This window comes from Cyphomyrmex costatus, unplaced genomic scaffold (assembly GCF_001594065.2).
Source record: "Cyphomyrmex costatus isolate MS0001 unplaced genomic scaffold, Ccosl1.0 scaffold120, whole genome shotgun sequence".
Taxonomy (NCBI): Eukaryota; Metazoa; Arthropoda; class Insecta; order Hymenoptera; family Formicidae; genus Cyphomyrmex; species Cyphomyrmex costatus.
In genome coordinates, this window is record NW_017275174.1 from 483,402 (window position 1) to 506,085 (window position 22,684).

Genomic DNA, 22,684 nt, shown 5'->3' on the forward strand with positions numbered 1-22,684 from the left:
CGTTGATGGACGTGCAAAAGTGCACGTCGAGCATTCCCGCGTTCGAGCTCGAAGAAAATATATTTGGTAACGAACGTGTCATGCGAATTTGACAGAAACATACAATGTGTCTGGCTTCCGTGTGTCGTGTTTGTTTGCCGCATATACGTAACTGTAAGTGCGCACGTAAAATTGCGCGAATACATGTTTTATTTTGGAGTAGATCTTTGATCTCACCCCAATAAACCTGAGGGGACGCTTCGGACCTGCAGTCGTTGCGACTTCTTATTATGCGAACTCGGCAACCATTTTCAGGAGTAGTTGCCATGGCTTCGGGTGCCACCGAGAGGGAGAATGAGATCGGTTTGCTTTTAACGCAACAGCCACCAGCGGAACGCGCGCCATCAGTAACGTCAGGATGACGGCAACGTCGAAATGGTGGCGACATTAATCGATTCAGACTGTTATTCTTGTTCACCATAGATCAGCTGGCTGGCATTTCTGAGCTCTGTGTCTGCGACAATTCCAGCAAGTGGCATTCCGACAACGGGATCTCTCTTGTACGATCGCTTTGTTTCCTCTGCAATCGCAATATAATGATATTTTATTACAATATTTTTTTACAGTAATTATTAAATTAATTTAATAACACACAAAGACACTATTTTGCAAGTGAAAGTTAAAAATATTCGAGAAAGTATTTAAGTATCTTTTTTTAAATATTTTTTAAACTAAGAATTTAAAAAAATATCTTAAAATATTCTCAAAATACATCTATTTCTCTCAATTCTGTAAATGTTTCTTAAGTGTCTGATGGGGCCATAATGTTACTTTTCTTCGAAATTAGATTTAAATAATTTTTAATTAACGAAATTAAAATTTCGACAAAAAACTACCTTTCTTCGAAAAGGAAAGCAGCCTCTATCGTCATTGTTAGGCGGTGTATGGTTTATCAATAAATCTGGGGTGGGCGTGTTGTTAGGACCTAATACATTTAGTTCCTTAAAACACTCAGTCTCTATCATCTGCAAAAAGAAAAAATAAAGCGTGTTAGATAGCGATTTGACAATCTCAACTCCGCGAGATGCGTAGTAAGTGATTTAACATCGGAGAAGCTAAAGGTGGCTCGTGCGTAATGCGTCTTACGCAGCATCGTGGCTTTAAATATATCTACCCGAATAACGCCAGTGATAACGAGCCTCTCGCGCTGCTTCTGACGTAGGAAAACACTTTGCACGAGCTCCATATTTTTTGATCTAAGTGCCGCTCTCCAGATGTTCCGCATGCACGTGTAATATTTTCAGAAAACGAAACGAAGCAAAATCCTCTGAAGTGTAATTAGGTAACAAGATTTTATTATTCTCTTGCTACGCTTTAAATTCAAATTAAATTTTTTTTCAGAATTTTATTTCGAGATTTTTAGCAAACATAATTTTTAATCTCACAAAGATGTTACATAAACGACATTTCCTTATCTCTTAAGTTTCAACACGTTTACCGTGTCAGAAAAAATTAGAATAAAATATGAATTAGAATTAAACATTAACAGCAGAGTATTGCTTCATTTTTTAGTGCGTAAACTGTTTAATAGGAATTGATGATCGGAAAACAATAATTTCAATCTCAATTAACGAAGATCATTACCTTCCAAAATTTTTCCGAAAAAAGTCAAAGTCTAAATAAAGAAGAAAATTAAATTTGTTAAAAATATTATTAAAATTATTTTGGATTATCTTATCTTTTATAAATTTATATAATCTTGAGTTATATAGATGTAAATCCTTTGAAATACTATCAATATCAATATAAGCGCTTGAGACGCGTGGGCGTTCGAAGAATGCGATTTACATTCATGTTATAACGGAGATCTTATTAAGTGGTCGTCTACTGTGTGCCACGTAGCAACAATATTATTTTTATAGGAAAGGTTAAAGGCCTTCTTCTTCTCGAGACGCAACATGTCTCACAAACGGTGATTATAATACGAATGTGAAGTATATACGGTTATTTTACCTCATTTTGCCATGGAATAGACACGCTGCCGGTATTGAACTTGCTGTAGAAGGTATCATCTGTGGCGTCCAAATTAACACCTTTCACCGTGGAGAACTGTTCGATGTCCAAAACATCTTTAGCGTAAACCGCACGAGGCTGTAACGATAAGTGTATTAACGATTAATAATTTTCTTATCTTCAATGTTTTTACATATACATACATTAAATCTTCTATGCAGAGAATAATTTATTGCTAGCACAAAAACATAATAAAACAAAAATAATATTATAACGTTAAAATTTTTAACAATTATGCAATTTCTTAGAGCATTATCTCATTTTATAATGACAATATATTTGAAAATTAATTAAAAATTTATAAATATTATACTAATTTATAGTATAATTATCGAAATTAGTGTTAAAGTTCTATGTACAATTACAGTTTATATGCAAAATTGATCTAAACTCGCGCATTCACGAAATTTAAATAGACGAACAAATAGATTAAACGAGGATAAAAATGAGAACATGAAACTTCAATGTGGATTTAGACGATCGATCATCAAACGACACCTACTTACATCCGGCACAAACGGCGGTTCCCACATACCGGCCTCGACCCTCTTCCAGTTCAGGCATTGAAAAAAGCTATGGAGCTTCACCTCTTTCGCCCCGTGTCGACCGCACTTGCAACCCAGTCTGTTCTTTGGACTCTTCTTTAGCAGCTGCTGGCACAGACTTTTGGCATCCTCGCTGAACTTAGGTGAATACCTCTCTTGATCCTCCTTAACGCGTCTGTCAATTTCTTCGCGTTTGGTCTTCTCCTTGCGAGCGCGGAATGGCGCCTGGCCTTCAATCATCTCATACAGTAGGCATCCAAAGCTGAACCAGTCTGGCGAGAAGGTATACTTTTCATTGTCGATGACCTCAGGCGCCATGTAACCCACCGTGCCGACCCTACCGCGCACCATGTCGCCCTCCGTAATTTCCACCGCGAGGCCGAGATCGGATATTCTCACGTGACCATGATCGTCCAACAGTATGTTCTCCGGCTTGCAGTCCCTATAGACGATACCTTGAAGATGAAGATGCTCTAGACCGCACACGACCTCAGCCGCATAGAATCGGGCGCGATTTATGTCAAAACCTGGCTCACCGCCCATATTATAAATATGGAACTTGAGATCGCCGCCATTCATGATAGTCAGTACGAGGCAGAGAGCGTCCTTCGTTTCGTACGCATATGCGAGCGAAACGACGAACTTGGAGTTGATCTTCTGCAGAATGTTCTTCTCGATCAATACCATCGATTCGCCTTTCCTCTTCTTGATGCGCTTCTTCTCCAATTTCTTGCACGCATACATCTTACCGGTGGCGCGTACCTGGCAAGCGCAGACCTCTCCGAAGCCACCCTTGCCCAATACCCGATACATCCGGAAGGTCTTATATGTCACTGGTTGCGCCTCTAGCCATTTCCACTGGAGATACCTGAAGAATCGTAGGAAAAACGTATCTCTATTTCTCAATTTTTTCTTGCAGTCAGAATCAGATTTCCATCGAAAGAAATTCTTTTCTACGAATTTATATTATCTATACACAATTTATTCATTGGCACTTCACCTGTAGAAGTAGAAACTGCTGAGGAAAGCCGAGAACGGCTCACCAGCCAAGAAGTTTTTCACGGTCTGCGCGACCTCGGTGAAGAGCTCTTTGCCGCCGGTGCTGAGTCGTTCCTCGCACTGAGAGATCAAGGAATCGTTCAGGATATCGACCACCTCTGAACCCTCCCGCTTCAGGTACTGCTCGAACAACTCTTTCGCCAGATCGATGCGATTCTCGTCCAGTTCAATCTCGTACTTCTCGATTGAGTCCAGAAAAAGGTTGTAGCGATGATAGGCTGGCTTCTTGTCCTGGCAGAATTGTCGGAAAAGCAGCCGCCCAATCGGCTGCTGGTCCACCACATAACTGTACCTGATGTCTGCTCGACATCGTGAATTACGTTGATTATTTTTCCGAGATAAACTGTACGTCCCGTGCGCGAATATAAATCTATTATATAAATTTAATTTACTCCCGTAAAATCTAATTAATTAATTAATCCTGTCAAAAGTGAATCGTAGAGTGCTACTTGTTTGTTGATTGAAAAGATTTCTGTCTACTTTTTCTTACTGTTGAAAAAATTAACGGAAATATCCTTGGATAGATTGTCACATTTATTTGGCTAAAGATAATTCTAAATAATTTCTATATGTTTTTGAAAATTAATTCTTTACGTCTTAATCTCCACAATAAAATTACTATAACTTTACATCTCACAAAATAAAATAAGTCTAAACTATATAAAAACCTTATTTAAATAATTAGCGATTTTATAATACCCTTTGCGATTAATAATTAAATAAATTCAGTAGTAGAACAATAAATTGTTCTATTATCAAAATTTTAATATTGTCGCTGTTAAGTATTCAGACTTCTAATAGAAGGAAAAACAATTTCTTGCGTATTTTATATTTTATAGTTTATATTCGCGGGTATATAAGAGACTCATTTATATATATTTACAAGTTTTCATTACTTCAAATCAGGGGAGAGCGTTATCAGAGTAGGTTAATGGGACACGCAACGAACATTGTTTCGTTTCTCCGCCCCTTGCAGCGTTTTTTCAACTGCATAATGCGCACTACATGGTGCATGCAGGCCCGAGATTCAATAATCACATGAAGTAGTGATTATTAAGTAGTTTTTTACTGCGGTTATTTTATACACAATATCTACATTACAAGAAAATTGTAATCGTAAACTATTTTTGAGATATTTAGATAAAAATGGCTTTCTATTAAAGACGGTTTTTTCTTAATTTAGTTTTTGTAACCTCAATTATTACTGACTCACCCAGTTTATCTTTTAGGCCGATGCACTGGGAAATGTGTGGGAACTGAAGTATCTTCCGCCATTTCTTACTCTTTCCTTTATTGCTGTCACCACCACCTATCCAGAAAAATATTCATACATACAAGAAATTTTCATATGTACAGAAAATGTCAAAATATGCCAAGTGAAATTATATATGTAAACAACAAGAAAATAGATTTATTACAATTTAAAGATTTGTAACAACATGCTGCTTTTATTTCCTAACCATTTTATTGTATTTTATTATTTGTATCTTTTTATTTTTGTGAATTATTTTAAATTTTTAGCATCAAAAATTTTATTGTCATATAAATAAATAGTAGAATTCTCTAATTTTCAACCACGAGGTACGTTAATTAAAAACAAATACAAGCACGGTTTTCCTATTTGATGACTATTAATTAAAACTCGAATGAAATTGGTGTAGTAATTCCGCATGTGTGCGACTGTGTGTCAAAAGATAGATTAAAAATGCTATAAAATTTGTTTTTATCAACTTTGTTCGACGATAAAGTGACATGTTAAAATCACACATTTAGAGAAGAACCGCAGACTTGTATTTAACAGGTATAACTATATTTCATTTAAAATTTGTTAAAATTAAAAAAAAATATTATATGTCACAAAATATCAAAGAATGTATAAATAAATATCATTATAATTTTAAAGTAAAAAAATATTCTATGAATAAATCAATTAATAAGTTACAGTCGCTGAAATAATTTCGAAAAATATAACAAGTCGTTTGTGAAAGACTTTATTTATAAAGATGTTACGTCTATTGGATTCTGAAGAGGATACGTCATGAACATCTTGGCGAAGGCGAATGGACAAGACGAAATACTGGATTGAAAACTGCCGGAAGTTACGGAATTCACTCAAACGGGGATAACAGCAGATATTGGATCAACGTTACAAGATTTATCCCAGCACTTCGTAGAACTCGAAACGACGCCTCGAGGGATCCGTCACGATAGAAACTAAACGAGAAGAAAGTTATTCTCCCTTTGTCATTTGTAATTTATCGTTGAAAATATACACAATTACTACTACATTCAATTTCTACGCTTCTATTTCCTTCGAAAAATATCTGCTTTTTTCCCAGTTATTACAACTCACGGTTAACTCTTAACCGAGGTTTAACTTCTTTCTTATTTCTTTCTAATTCTATAATTGGAAAGAGATGATAAATAAGTTGAATCTTGGTTAAGAGTTAACTGTGAGTTGTGAATGATGTGTTTGTTTAATATTTTAATAAATGCAATATATTATTATTTCATCAGTAATAGTAGATAGTAATTTTAAATATACATTCGGGTTATTCGTGTCCTGCCTATTTCTTTATTCTGAAATACTAGAAGTATTTGACTAAATAATGATGACACATCAGATTTACGATATCAGTCAAACAATCAAGATGTCATTTTATGCAGTTAAAATAAAAAAGCTGGCATTTTAATTTTACTTCATTAATTTTTGCATATAGCAAAGTTAAGCTCAAAGTTTGATATTATTCAATTAATAGTAAAGCATCGCTGAAATACATGACATATATCTGATGCAGCTGTAACTGTTATTATATAGCCGTATTCTTGTATTCTACTTAATGCATTCACTATTGTAAACCATATTATTATTTTTTTAAATTAAAAGTTAATGAAAATAAATGAGTATCTTTATTGGCTTATAGCCAACGAAGATACGCTCCATGAAAAGGAAGCAGAAGAAAAGTAAACAGCTTTGATTGTAGTGAAGTACAGAGGTAAAACATCAGCTTTTCTTTGCTGCATAAAATTGCACCTTCAGTTAAAATAAAATAACATCAGCCAGTATCATTACAAAACTTTTGATATTAATTCGTGAATATGCTCTGAAAGCAACTGCAAAAAACAAAACAAAATAATTTGGCTTATAATAGTTTTATACAGCAAATGATCATATTTTTCTGTATTTATAACGAATAAGTGAATCCAAATAAACTTTTGCATAAATATTTATTATTTTGATCAGTATATGTTTAAAATTTTATTTAATTCTTAATGTTACTTCCTCATCAAATTTACTTCAATAAGTAGGTACTACAAAACAACTAGGTATATGTAAGAAGCAAGATTAACAAAAAAGTGTCAAAGTTAATGTATTTTTGAAACTAAGACGTTTCAGATGTTCATATGGTTGTATAAATTAAGTTTTCATCTTGAGTTTGTGTAAGAAAATCATCACTTAAAATTTTTAACTTATGCTTAGAATACATCCTATATATTTTATACTATAGATTATACTATTATACTAAAAACGATAAAAATGAACTCGAGACGAACTATCTATCATACGTAGTGAGATCGTAGAAGAATTGAAAAATCATTACATGCTAAAGTTCAAAATTGTAATATTATTGTGACGTCAAAATGGATTAATATTCATCGAAAAATCGCGGATTTTCGATCAAATAAGCTTCCGACATTTTTCGCCTCATTCAATCGCAAAATCTGAAAACTCGTGAATTACTCCATATATGGTACAAGACGTTGCTCACTATAATAAATAAATCTTGACAGAAAAAAATTATTGTACACGTCAACAGAAAATTATTAATATTTTTGAAGCGAACGTCATAACATTAGATAACACGTTGTAAAAACGCGCGTTGAGTTACATTGCACATTCTACGCGATGACGCGCGTTGATATAGGCAGCAATAATGATTTATGGTGTATTAGTCGTTATTATGAAACTTTCTATCGAATAATAATCTTGCTATTTAATAACGCAAAGTAAGAAAAGAACAGTTTAAAGACTTTATTATTGTCGACAACTAAACTGCGAGAATAATTCGCGTTATGCAGCATTATTCAAGAGCCTTCAACCACTTTCTCACTTCCACAAATTCTTTCATCAACGTAGATTTATCCCTAATAAAAGAAATATTTAAATATTAACAAAACGTTGCCTACTGAATAAACGAATAAAAAACCTACCACGAATTAAATTTCTACAATGAGAACAAAGAACGCAAAAGTTTATATGAATACGATTTCAAATGAATCTTGTTTCGTCAGAGAATAAATTCAAAGGTTAATTGAAAAAGTATTTAAAAACTGAACAATCGATTTTAAATTAATAAAAGAACAATTCCCGGATAAAAAGGATAAATGGAAGAGTTCTTTAATACCCTGTACATTTTCATTTGAGTTAAACGAATTCTGGTTATGACAAAAAGACTCCTCAGCTTTCATCGAGAAAAATCTTCTACGGTACTGACCGCGCGCAGAAAAACGCAAGAGACACGGAAAAACGGTAGATGTGCGAGACGCATGGTCCGCGGTCCCAGTTTTTCGCTTCCATGAACAACCTCGTCGTACAGATTATTCCAAGAAAGTTGATATCCTCACTGCACCGAGAGATAATAGATTATCTGACAGAAAGTCGATTTAGAGATAGAGAACCATATATCAAGATAAGAACTTTCTATATTTGTCCGTTTAGAGCAGTTTAGAGCGATGCATCAAAAACTTTGACGAATAATGAATGGCCATGTCAAACGGATTCAGAAAATTCAAACAAGGAGAACTAGCTCGAATAACGTAAATTCTATGCGATCTGTGCAGTCTACTTTCATTGTCCGAACAATCCGCGAGAAATATCAATAGTGCAGTAAAATAATCCAGAATAAAATCGCACTTTTTCTGACTAACGCGAGTCGAGTTAATATTGATGGAAATTAAACAGGTTATTCAATATTAAAGAAGATATTACTCAAATACGGAAAATTTTCGTTAAACTTGAAATAATTCGGATTCGAGAGATTTAAGTACAATTCTCGACGCATATACGATCACTTTGGGGCACCCTGTATCTCGTCGACGCGGGTCCGCTTGTTCGATCCCCAACGAGCGGAAGTCGAGGGTCGCATAAGCTCCACCTTCTCTTCCACATCGGCGGAGGAAAAAGGAGAAAAATGGGGGAGGAAGTGGGTGCTGCGATGCATGCGAATTGCATCGCGCGGGACGAGGACCTGTCTAGTGCATGCTGCATCCTATCTATATGTAGAACAAACCTATCGTATCTCACGATCAGTTGCTAAAAGTGAAAGGGGTACTTCGAACGTACAAAGATGCACGGTTTGTGACTCAAACATTTCGCTTCAAAATTCTTTTCTACTTTTTGCCTTCTCTCTAAAACTTTTAGAACTGACTCTCTTTGAGAAGTGAAATTTTATTCTTAAAAATTGAAAATTGAGCCACTCTTTATAAAGACTAGGTCAATTTTCACACATTCTTTAGAGTGGGATTTCATTCCAAAGAATTTCGAGAATTTTATATCTATCAAATTGCATATCACATTGATTTTAAATAATTATCAGTGATAAATTGCGCGGCGTAAATATAATCCAGATTTCTTCACGTGGACAAGTTTTAACTGTTCAGCTTGTAGCAGACTACTCTATGCAGCTCTTGGCGATTCTGTTCAATCGATGTGTAGTCGTGTCGGCAATGCCGCAAAATGAAAAACCACATTCGGCTCAGTGAATCGCGCGAGGGGGAGAGATAAAACAAAATACACAACGATCGACCATTCGCGCGCATCTCGTCCAATCCCGGAAAGTGATGGAAAAAAAGAAAAGAGCGAAAAAAAAAGGTATTCGACGGAATCATACGAGCGAAAATAAAGAGTGGAAGAATGCAGAGTCCGAAAGCCGAAATTAAATAATTCGCAAGAGTGAAAACGTACTTATAAATCGGACTTCGTAAATTGATTTATTCCGCGAATTTCAACTCTAGTCTGATTATAAGTTTCTCGAATATTGCACATTAACTGACAGAAATAAACAGAGCGGTTGTTTATACATATTTAATTCGAAAAATCCACTCGTTTCCTTTGAATTATATACGGAAAGAGCGATTTTAGTAAAGAATTTAAGAATTTAGCTAGATACTGAAAATAATTTTGCCGGACCATCAAAATAATTAAGTAGAACGACAAAATTCGTTGCTGTGAGATATTAAAATATTTTGCAACACTGCTCATCGTGCTTAAGATTCCTATAAAATTATTTTGATGGTCCAACAAAATTATTTTCAGATCTATCAATAAATTTTTAGATCTCTCAGCAAAATTGTTTTTTTCCATGTATCAACTTTCATACAAACACATAAACATGTAAGCGATTTGTATCGTTAAGCGTGGTATTTAAAATAATTATTATCTTCAGCGTGGAAATATATTCGCGACAATTCGCGTTCCGACCGCGTTCTCGCGATCATGGAATTTTCTCACGCCCCATCGTCATCACGTAATTATATCAGCGTGTGCGACGGGCATAACTCTGTAGCTTCATTCACGATAATTGCATTGCGCACAAATCCTTATTGCTATCATTATGATAATTGAAGTTCCTGCAGTACGACGAAACGTGACTTTCGATTATACCAACACGTACGTCGATCCCGCGAAACGAAACGCATCTTTGGCTCACGAGGACAGCCGCGTAATTCATCATCTCGGCATTATTACATCGTTATTTCATTTGACGTCATTGCATAAATACATTTTTATGAATTTTATAAATACATTTATATCACATACTATTAACTGCATCTTTGCATGATTCGGATGTTTTCTAAAGTATTTTTAAAATTAATATTTAAAAATTTGCGAAACTGGAAGAATTTTTAAAATATCATCAGGAATTTCTACAAGAATTGTAGATATAGAGAAATTATAAACACTATTTAATTCCTTAAGCAAAATCAAAAATCTTTTCGATTCCGCGAAACGTTGAACATTTTTTTTTGTTACCAGAAAATATATTGTTTATAAAGAATACGTACAAGCATTCTTCGAAAAAATATAATTTAGATTCGACGTTAAAAAGTCATGTCCAGAATTAAAAAATCCAGAGATAATCTAAAATTATTGATGCACTTCTCCTCTGCTGTCGTCCATGCAAACGTTATGGTGACAAAAAATAACTGGTCGTGATAAATTAAGATTTCGTAAATGGAAAAGTTTTTCATCGCTGCAACAAATTGATTATAGTCCTTTCCGATCGAACGATCATTAACTACGTCGTCGCCGTGTTACAACGAGCACAGAAGACCGCTAATTAACCCGTTATCCCTGTAACTCAACGGTTGGATATCCTGTATACTTACGTAATTCACGGACGGATCTACCGCGCAAGGCTTTCATTTATAAAATTTATCAAGCCAATGCGATTACAAGGCCATTGACGTGGTTCACGCGAATCCATTTACCTACTTTCCGACAATCAACACGCCTGCACTCTTCGACAGGACGTCGTTCGTAATGTACTAATTGAATGTCGGCCAGTGGTGGGTGACCCTCCTCGTGATTTACTACTTGCAGCCGATCAATTGCAACTGCAATGATCAACAAAGCTTAGTCTCGAGCTAATGTAACTTCGTGATCTCTACATGTTAATTTCATTCGACGATTCTCTCGGGAAAATTTCAGACTTTCAATCACTCGAATTAAAGTTTACTTACAGATAAAAAATAATTCATTGATATCTCAAAAATTTAATTCACAGTTAAGCTACCTAAATTTTGTTCTTAGGTTTAAACGGTCGACATTTTATCTTTGATTTCGCAAAAAGTATAGCTTGATATGTTTTGATGCAACTTCTTTTAAATTCAGAAAAATATACGTACAGAAAGAATAATCAATCATTACAGATATTAAACTTCAAAATTGAATTTTTTAAATATTTTCTTTTCTTACGACAAATTTCTAATCAAGAATTTTATTATTAAAGTTTTGTTTGCAAAAATTGACTATAAATTCTCATGGGATAAAAAAACGTGAAAAATTCTGAAATACCTGTCATATTCCTATAGTATGACATATCTCGTGGGGGACGCGTTACAAAGCATAACGAGAAGTAAAACGTCACGTTTTCCTGTCAGCAAAAGTTCAATGTACCCTGTAACGAGGCTAAAAATATACGACGAGCAGGACGGAAAAACAGAAATTGAATCAAGCGTTTGTCCCTGCAAAAATCTCACAAGTCTCTATTTTTTGGTATACGTGTCTGAGGTGTGCGGGAGATGTTATTTTCGTTGGTTTCAGTTTCTCGCGAAATTGCAGAACACCACTAATTGCGAGGGGAACTAATCACTCGTATTAGTAATTAAAGAGCTTTGCATAGAGAGAGACTGCTATACAAAAAATATTAAATAATTAAGTTGAGATCAGAAAGCTGACCAGTACTAATCGAGATGCTTTTCGATAGAAGGAGAGAGAGAGAGAGAGAGAGATTCACTTATTACCAATTTATTATTATAATTTTTAAATATTTTGTCTTTGATTGCCATTGATCTTTCCGCCTATAATAAAAGAGCAAAATAGATAACAAAATATCTTACTACACATTGTGAAAGACATCGAAGCATTTTCATGCAACTTGTGTACTGTACTAACGATATTTTAATTTTCTCTCTCTCTCTCTCTCTCTCTCTCAAATGTAAGTCCAGGTCAACAACCTTGTTTTATAAAGCCCTAAGCCATAAAGCCGTACGAAATTGACCAATCACAGTAGATTATTTTTCTCATATTCAACTGTGATTGGTCAATTTCTTAAAGCTTTAGAGCTTACAGCCTCTTAAATCACGGTTGTGCACCCAGACTAACAAAAGAACGAGACTAAGGGATATGCTTGAGGCATTAAAATTTATGTCAATCAAAAAGCAAAGAATATAATGTCTGTGTATTGATGTATAAAATGAAGAACGGACTGTGACCAAAATATTTGATGAATAAAATACAATTAGTGCAGTTAGTAGGTAAATAAAAGGAAAACTAAACGGACAAAAGATTTAGTTGCAGCTAGATTAAGTCAGAAGAGAAATAGAAAATGTTACTACAATATGCGAAGGATTTTAAATGTTTAATAATTTGCCGAAAAAATTAAAGAGTGAGAGTAGGATACAAAATTTCAGAAGTTTATTAGCGAAATATAATATATTAAGAGTAGGAGTAACATATATTAAAATATTTTATTGTAATGTATTATATTATATATATTATTACAAATAGTAAGTATATTAATATATGTGAAGCTTAGTTGTGTTCGTTATTGTAAATTATTGTAAATAGCGCTACTAAGCTAATAAAGATTCATTCATTCTCGTCCTGTGCATAAATTAAATAACGAATCTACGGCTATGATACCCAAGTTTACTAACGAATGTGCCGCGTATAAGACATGGGCGTCGCGCGTCGGGACGCTACGGATGTTCTAAATATGACACAACATGTCTCTTTATATTTTCTAAAAATGAATACGATTTACTATATTTTTGGCCTTTTTTCATTCAAAAAATTATATTTTAAAAAATCGCAATGATAAAATGGTTTCCGTTTTTTTTTTAATTCTTACAATTAGTTTGTTAATTCATCGTCATATTTGTCGAGCCTTATATATTTTATCATTCTTTTACGATCTGCTTCTACGTATTAAAGAGAAAGGCTGAAGAATTTTGAATCGCCTATAATATTCACGAAAATTAAATTTGGCTGTCCAACTAATACAAATTCCTAAATCAAAATCTTGACGAAAATGAAAGAGAAGTAAGAACGGCTGTTTATTTTATTATATTTCGCGTTCTACTGGCCGCCGCGGCGCCTATGACGATAGGTGTGCTAAAACACGCGCCGAGCCGAGCAGAGAGAAAAAGACGATTCTCTCGCCGTAAAGATTTTTTGCTTCGATCTATCGCTCGCGTTACGGCGCTTAAGCTGTCGGCGCAAGCATCACGATCGTTTTACGCGCGCATTAAAACACGGACACCTACAACAAGCCATCATAAAACGTTCACTGGATAAGTACATCTCGATCCGGCACGTGTTTAAATATATGTATAATACAACTGCAAAACAACTGCAAAATTGCCGTCTTTTAGTAATCAACAACATAATATATTATACATTCGCTCGTATATATAATTTATTTATTTGTATTTTAATCATTGAGATCGCAATACTTTCCTTGACACTAATTTTATGTATTTATTATTATTCATCATAACAATTTTAACTAATAAACGCTCGATAATTTTCAAAAAACACATTATCTAAATCACGTTATCTTTAATTGATGTAATATTATAAATTTAATAACACCTATACTAAAATCATTGCTTGAGTTTAATCGTAAAAAATTAGAATTATTTATCATGTTTAATTTTTTTATTTATATAAAATTATTTTTTTATTTATATAAAAAAATTTTTTTATTTATATAATTTTTTTCATATGTATTTAAATATTGAAATTGAAGAGGGCTAAGCAAAGTTTGAAATGTTTCGTTTACTAAATACGTTAATTTAGTTAAATAAGATAATAAATCGTATTTATTAATGTAACATCTAACTCGTGTTCGTTTTTCAATTTGATTGACCTCTTGATTAGATTACTTATATTACTGTCTTTTAGTTAGTTTATAAATAAACGATAAAATTTTCTTATTGTGTGTGTGATAAACACAATTTAAATTGCGTGCAACGCATAAAAGTATTAAATGCGCAAATCTGACGTCGTTTTATTATCTTTCGTGATCTAAAGCTGTTTAATTGACGTAATTCTCGTAAACAAGAAAAATTCTGAAGAGAGGAAAATTTTTTATTTTTCAACCGTAAATGACAACTGAATCCTAGGACGTAATTACGGGATTGCGGAAATATTTATCCCGAATTGGACGTGTTGCAAAAAAAAAATACGCCTAATGGCCTTAATTTTCTCCATGACGGCAATTCGAAACGCGTTAAACGCGAAAGTAACGATTGCATATTGCGCGTTAAATCCGAACGTTCAATCTCGCGGCTAAAACTACGGAGCGACTTTACGCGCGTAATAAATGTCGCCCAGCCAAACTCTCCGTAATAAAAGCTCTGTATAGGCCATTGGGTGTTCCGGGAAGGCCATTATATGTAGATACACAATGCCAGAATTGTACATTCAGCGTGCGCGCTAATCGACCGAACTCAATAACTGTTCTTGACACGTGTTATACCCGAAGCCGTAATTATTACACGTCATGAAATAATAATTTTTGTCATTATCGCGTGAATTTTCTCAATTTCCTAATTGCCTCGCCGCTGGTAAAACAATGGAAACAACGAAATATAGAACATTATTTATGACATCATAAAAAATTATTCGTAATATATTATTGTAACTAATATGCTTCGATACAAAAACGGATTTTTATTTTATAATGAATTTAACTTATAATTACTCACTCGTTTAATTATTCTGAGCATAATTATTCTACACACTAGTCTTTAATTGCTCCGCATGTTGTACATGAAATCGATAATTCCCACGGATAAATATATAATATATTTATACAATAAAACATAAAATAATAAAACTGCCTAAAATATGAACATCATAAAATATGAAATCAAATGGCAACACAACATAAATGATAACACAAGCAAAACGAGACTCACCTTCTCTCGCTTTCAGGTACACGGTGTTCGCAACAATGTTCTCCAACTCCATCAATTCCAGCTTGATCAGATTTTTGTAGCCGAATCGGGTGGGAGAAGAAGAGGCCTTGTAGTCGATGGCGACGTCGGTGGGCGACGGCAGCCGTGGAGTCGATCGCTGGGAACACGTTAGATTGTTGTCGCACGGGGTTGATGGGACTTCTATCAGACAAGCTCCCATCTGCGTCCCTGCGGACACTATCGGAGTCTATACTCGGTCCCCTTTCAAAGAGGATCAAACGGAGATCCGCGAGTATCTTCTCGATGTACCTCAATACGGAAGCACCGCGACCTACGAATCTCAATGCTGCTTCAGCCGGTTCTCCGTTCGATCAATCGACGGGCTGGACTCATTTGAAATTGATTCGACTCCCAGGAGAGAATGCCTCGAATGAAGACGCGTTCTTGCGATCAGTAGCTCCTTACTTCGATAGTAGTTCCTTGAAGGAAAAACAGCACTTGCTTTTAGATAAATTTGCGCGAGTGTGACAGCGAGTAATCTCGAAATTGTCCTCACTCGGAATTAGGTTAATTAGGACGAACAATCCCGGTATACAGAGAAATTGTCGATCGAAGAAAACTAATCGCTAAGTAAACGGTAAAGTGCTTCGGTTTTACTAATCACTGGATAATTTCATCAGTCTGGGACCTCTTCTATCTTAATAGGCAAAGTCAAATAATGTGCGCATTATGTTACGGAAGAAGCTTTATCGCCGCTCATAGATCGCTCAATGGATCCACTGAATCTCTGAATCTGATGGAATTAAATCGCTCGACATTCAAGCTCGTTCGCGTGGGCCGCATATTTCTTCGCTGTTAAGCCGTGTTTAACGATCGGCCAGCAGTCGTCGATCCCCATAGACATTCATCGACTCTTCCTCAATTGAACATTCCATCAATCCTTTCCTCGACAAAGACGGCGAGGGCGTCTCTCGCGAGCATCGACAAGTATGTTCTTTCACTACGATCATTCAGACAGAATTTCTCGTTTCTATCAATAGAATTGTATTACGGCGAGTAAGAAACGGTCGGTCGAGGGATTATTTGACCAGAAAATGAGAGTATACCGATATGACTTAAATTTGCACTTAAATTCACGTGAAAGACATTAGGCGACAAAACTATGCCTTGTAGAATACATGTATACAAAGCGCACTATACATCGAGGCGTTAATGGACGAGAAAGACTCCGGAGCGCGTGGCTTGGCGTGACCTCGCGAAAATAACGCGCGAGTCCGCCGGGATGCGTCTCGAGAGCGACGTGCCGCGTGGAGCGAAGTGCTGCCTTTCACTCTTCTGATGCCGACGAATTGAACGGGGTGAGGGATCAGACGACGAAACACGCACGTTAACTGATGGCAGATCTCCCGACGAAAGAGATTTGAGCAACGACGAATTACAAGTATCGAATCTCGAGTGCGGGGCAAATTTACTCACTTCGTTTGACTTTCTTCCGCGGCGGTGGTGGTGCTGCTGCTTCTTCTTCTTCTTTTTCTTTTTACGATGCACACACAGGGTGAATGACATTCGCCGAGAATGGCGGATTCCTAATGGCTCTCCTCTTCGCACATTTCATTTCTTCGCGCGTTCACCGGCGCGTTACTCGCGCGTACCGCCTCGCGGACTCGCTCCCGTGCACGCGCATCCTGAAAAACAATCGCAAATTCGACTTGTGTTTATATATTGCAAAAATTTCAACTTTCGAATTTGACCGATAAAGTCATGATGGAATTAGACACGGTGTTGAATTGCACATAATGGCGGCACCAATCAAAAATTGCTCCTAAATCCTACACTGAGAGAAAAAATGTCTTAATTTCAAAAAAATTATTTCTTTGAATCAGTAAAAATTTCTTCGAAACTAAAAAATATTTCTCTCTCACTGTAGCCACATTCATGTCAGTTGCATTTAGGGGCAAAATGCATGGACGCCATTATTTTGTTACTGCGCACACATATCTTCGGAAACACAACACCTTGTTTAATTCCATGGTAAAGCCAAGTATGTGGAAAAGCGGATTCGAATCGAGCAAAGAACGTAAACGAATAAACTATTGAATATATTTCAACTCCTTTCGATATTTATTCTCCTTTCGGGAAAACAAAGGAATAATTCGTTACGCCTATAGAGCTTATACATTCTTCAAAATTTTAAAAGGAAACGTTCCGTTTCCACGTTCACACGCTATAGGCATCAATTCATCCTTGTCGTCTATCAAATATTAAACAAAGACCAATAATGCTTGTAAAGTAATGAAATGGAACGCACCCTTAGGCCAGCTATACACGTGCAAGTAAACTTATCAAATAAGTATGACATGCGCAAGCATATACACAATACAAGTTTGTTGTAATAACTGTGCAGTTTTGTTATACACATGTTCTATAATAAACTTGCATGTACGCGGTTTGCGTATGCATACTTAACGAGTTTACTTGAACGTGTATAGCCGGTCAAAGAGTTGCTTTCATCTGCGAGTAAATCGACAACACGTCTTTCCAATGACTGCTTTCCTATTGCATTGTCGTATTGACTATTTCAAGTGTCACATTTGATCTAATTTGTCTATCGTTCAATAAACGCTTAGCAATTCTTTAATATGATATAATTATTACGCAAACATAGCAATCCGTTAGGCTATTCTTATAAATATAGAGCTCTAGTTACACTCATTCACGTTCGTTCGTAATGATTCGTCTTTGTTAACTTAATCTGAATCCAAAGAGGATTTCTGTATTTATTGTATTATCATTTATCGACAAAAAACTCAATGATAAAGTTTTTTAAGTATAATATATCAAAGATGTTCTGCGAGCAAATTTTACACTTTTGATACACCATAGTCCAAAAACTATTCATTATTGAACCTATTAGCGAATTAGTTCGCACCGGTGGATATTAAAGCCGTTATATAGATACATTGATTTAATCTGAGTGTAAAATTGAAATACAAATATTTCGAATTGTAAAATATATATTTTACCTATATATACACTAATAAGTGTATACAACAATAAAGTGCAATAAAGATCGTGGTTTAACGTGGTTCTGTATTTATATTAAACACACATTTTTACGTCAATCTGTATACGACTTTAATATGCATCAATGCACACTGAGTGCATCCAATTGAATTCGCTATATGACATCATTTGTTCACCACATTATAAACTACATGAAAACCAACTCATTTCACCGGGACTCAATTTTATATGTGTATAATTAGAGAGTGAAGGTTCTACTAATTATATCATAAATTGGGTTCCGGTGAAATGCGTTTGCACGTATATAATCTAGCTTATAATATGGTGAACAAAAGATGTCATCGACACAAGGCTCAATAATAAGTAGTTAACACACACACATATTATAAATTAATTACATATGAATACTAACTCATTTTACCAGAACCTAATTTTGATATAACTAGTGCGAGTTCCTTTTAATTGTATAAAATAATACACTAAATAAATACAGTATTAATTATCCTATCATTGTTGTCATTTTAAAAATAATAATATCCCCCTCCACACGCGTACACAGTTTAGTACCAAAATACTATTTTGAATATACAATATAAAATATTAATTTTATGACTAAAATAGAAAAATGTGCAGACATATAGAGAAAATACTCAAAATAAAGTGTTGAATGCAAAACACGATATATTAGCTCATTTTATTACATGTTCTATCACAAATTCTCATTAGTATTTTAAAGTGAACGCATCAACGGGATTCGTACAACAGCATATAAATCCTCATATTTTTAATAAATATTTTTTCGAAGTTTAAGAATCCGAATAAATTCCTCGCCACGCGGATATCGTGTGAGCTTTGTTTCGTCGTCACTGGCACACATGTGCGTACGCATGAATGGCGATGCAGCGGACAGGTGCATTGAAGAAGAGAAGGAAACGGAGAATACAAGGGGAGGAGTGGAGAGATAAAGATAACGACGCGACCGAGGACGCAACTATATCGTTGACGACAACAGTCGACGATAATCTAATAAGCGCTCGCGGAATGCGCGTTATTTCCACATATTCATATCCGGTCGATGCTTTTAATGTGACTCGCCTGTACCACCGCGGGGATATAAATTCTGAGTAAACGTACGGGGATTAGAAAACCGGAGGAATTAGATAGATTCTCTACTCGCCGCAAATTGTACTCGCGCCCTTTCCAATTATCCTCTCTCGCGCGAGCGGACTTTGGCCGTCGAGATGCTCTTTTCTTTTAATTCTCTCAATATCGTGTTCGCTGAAAGTCGATTCGATTAATTCTGCGGATTGCCCGAACCTAGCTAGACGAATGCTGGAGAAATGAGAGAATTCACAGCGCATCGAAATTAGGGTTTTTAACCGTAATGACCGAGCGTAAAGAGTGATCTTTTAAAGTATAGTAAATTTTCTTCAACACGAGCTATAAATAATAATTGGAGATTATTATTCGCAATATATGTGAAACATGAGCATATATATTTATGTACGATATGTTACGTTAACTGCAGTCCTATTTTATATTGGATGATCCGTGCGATTTTATCAGTAGATGATGTTCAAAAGGACTTCTACGAGAGAGAGAGAGAGGGAGAGAGAAATTATGAAGTAATATGAAACATGAAAAATATTGCGATACAAAGTGGTATAATTTGTAGAATAAAATTATTCTTAGTTAAAAAATTTTTTTAAATCCGCACGAACCTTCCGGACAACGCACTGTAAATGTATCTAATCTTTGTTTTTATTAAATACATTAGTACATTTTAATATATTTTTAATTATTCATGTTCGTATTCTTTAAAACAATATTATTACGTGTATTGTAAATTATATCGTTATAAAGGATATATATTAAATTCGCTTGAGGTGCCGCACTTTCTTTCGACAATACGTCCCGAAAGAAGAACTTTTCTCAAGGAAATATGATTGGGACGGAAAGAGAGGTTTCTGAATGGCGAAGAGTGTTAACCATTTGCGATGCACCGTCCCAGCGCGTTCTGGAATGCGACGCGGTTTTCATACCATTGTTCGAGATACGCGACTGTAAATTGACGACACGACGATGCGCAACGTGTCGAGCGTGTCTGGATTCCCGAGCACGCTAACAGAGTATCCTCGCTATTAATTGCGATCGCATTCCCTCTCGGAGCCATTCAATTCACACAACGCAATTTCATTTAATTGCCTTTTCAAACATAATTCCATTTCACCGCCAATATTTGCTTCTGGTCGAAGAAGAGAACGCTTAGAGTGTCGTATGTACATTTTCCTTTTTTGATAAGTGTTTGGTATTTGCGATTATAATTGTGTCGTATAAAAATAGAAATGGTTATTAGGAGTTCTATTTTTATAATTATTACTGCACTGTTGTTACTGTAAGGTTAGTAATAATGACTACGTTTATACTATGTTAGATATATCAAGGGAGCAATGATAACTCAAATCCCTTGAGTAAAAAGGTGTGAATTAAATAACTTAATTGTTTCTAACTTCCATGTCTATTAAAATGTAAATTAAACCACTTCTGTGGTTAGTTTTAAAGTAAACATCGTTTATATTACGTATGCACTTAGTAAATAATGAACTAAATTTAATTCAAATTCAAGACACTTCTTGAGTTAAATTAATTAACTTTATTGTTTTAATCAAATTAACTATATATTGGGTAGGAGCAGCGGCAATTTATAGAAATGATTAAAAACAATTCAAATGGAGTATAAGTAATTTGACATTATGAATTTAATAATATATAGTTATAATTAATAAATAATTAATAATAATTATATTTACAGTTTTACCAAAAAAAAATGTATAGCTGTCATCAAAATGACTATAAATTATAATAATTGCAATAATTTTTTATCCCAGCGTGTACCTATTATCATTTAGCAGCTATTTTTCCCTATTACGTAGCGGAATTGCGTACATTTTATCGCGACAAAGAGAGGCAGAGAGAAAGAGAGAGAGAACCAACACAATAACTGTGCGTACGACGCGTCAGTTTGCGACTACGATGCGCTTCCATGCTGAAAATCGACGCGAAATACGCGTACATCGGTATGATAAATCAATTTGAATGCCACGATAACCGCGAATGCGATAAAACGCGATTCCAACACGATTCACCGCCAGGAGAAAAGGGGAGGAGGCAAGGCGGGGAAAAAGGGAGAGGCGAGTCACCCGCCTTTGAAATCCTCGAGATGAGACCGAGAACGAGGCGAGAATCATTACGCTCTCGCACTTGCGTGCACGATCCCCTTCGCCGATCGCCGCTCGCGATACATGCGTTGCACGATGAAATAGAAATTGCCAATAACGCCGCGATGGAACAATACGCACCGCTGACGTTGATATGCATTAAAGGCGTTCGCATTGTGTCAATCAGTAATGCCGTTTATACGTGACTGACGGTATCATAGGCAATATAACGCGGGTGCGTCCGTCGCATACATGGTGTCCCAGATCAATTGCGTTCTCTTTTTTGGTAATCGATGAATTCTTTCGGGAATCGAATCTTCCTTCATGTGGACGTCGAGAAGGCTTTTAGGTTATGAACGACTAAAATCAAAGAGTCTCTTAAAATCTAAATAACATATCGAACAATTCGAATGTCGAACTTATATGTTAACGTTTGATTCACGAGACATTGGAAATTGAAAAATTTGTAAGTAATAACACAATGTCTCATCAAATCGATCAGAAGATTCCGTCGGAATTGACCACAGACCCAAAAGAAGAACAGTTAATTTGGGACACCATATGTACATGTGTGTGTATGTGCACGGTAATACGATATCATGTATGGATGTACAATGTACGCGTGTGTGTGTGTACGCGAGAAAGAGGGCGAGAGAAAGAGAGGCATGAGAGTCCAAAGGGGATGGAAAAGCTAATTCCGTCGTATCAGCGCAAATGGCTATTGGTCGACAGGAAGAAATGCCGTGCATTCTCCGCAGAAGATGATAATAATAAACATTTACGATCGACGAGTTTCAAATTGGAGCGCGAGAGCTTCTCTTTACAATCAGCCCTTAACCTACGCGATATTTCAATATCCGGCATCCTTTATCCACGTCTCGGTTTATGGATCACCTTCGTTCTCTCTCGTCTCAAATGCGGGCAGGAATAATTTGCAGTGTGGTGCGGGAGAAGAGTTTTTCTTGGAATTTTTTAGCAAGACTTTCAGCAAGATAGATTGCTGGCTCAGGTTCTTCAAATTTATCCGAGGGAAACTACAATTGCACACACGTCCTGACGAAAAAAAAAAAAGAGAGA

General features: G+C 35.5%; 1 protein-coding gene across 1 annotated transcript in view; it reads right to left on the reverse strand.

The window, feature by feature from the left end:
* Positions 1-463: 463 nt before the first annotated feature.
* Positions 464-22,684, reverse strand: part of Gprk2 (G protein-coupled receptor kinase 2) — a 29,375-nt gene continuing 7,154 nt past the window's right edge. The window contains exons 2-9 of the mRNA XM_018546915.1: positions 16,842-17,050; positions 15,366-15,844; positions 4,870-4,965; positions 3,598-3,955; positions 2,559-3,465; positions 1,993-2,130; positions 876-1,004; positions 464-559 (exon numbers count right to left, since the gene is read on the reverse strand). Of these exons, the coding sequence (XP_018402417.1) occupies positions 464-559; positions 876-1,004; positions 1,993-2,130; positions 2,559-3,465; positions 3,598-3,955; positions 4,870-4,965; positions 15,366-15,585 (1,944 nt within the window). The 5' untranslated portion in view covers positions 15,586-15,844; positions 16,842-17,050. The remainder of the gene's footprint in view (positions 560-875; positions 1,005-1,992; positions 2,131-2,558; positions 3,466-3,597; positions 3,956-4,869; positions 4,966-15,365; positions 15,845-16,841; positions 17,051-22,684) is intronic.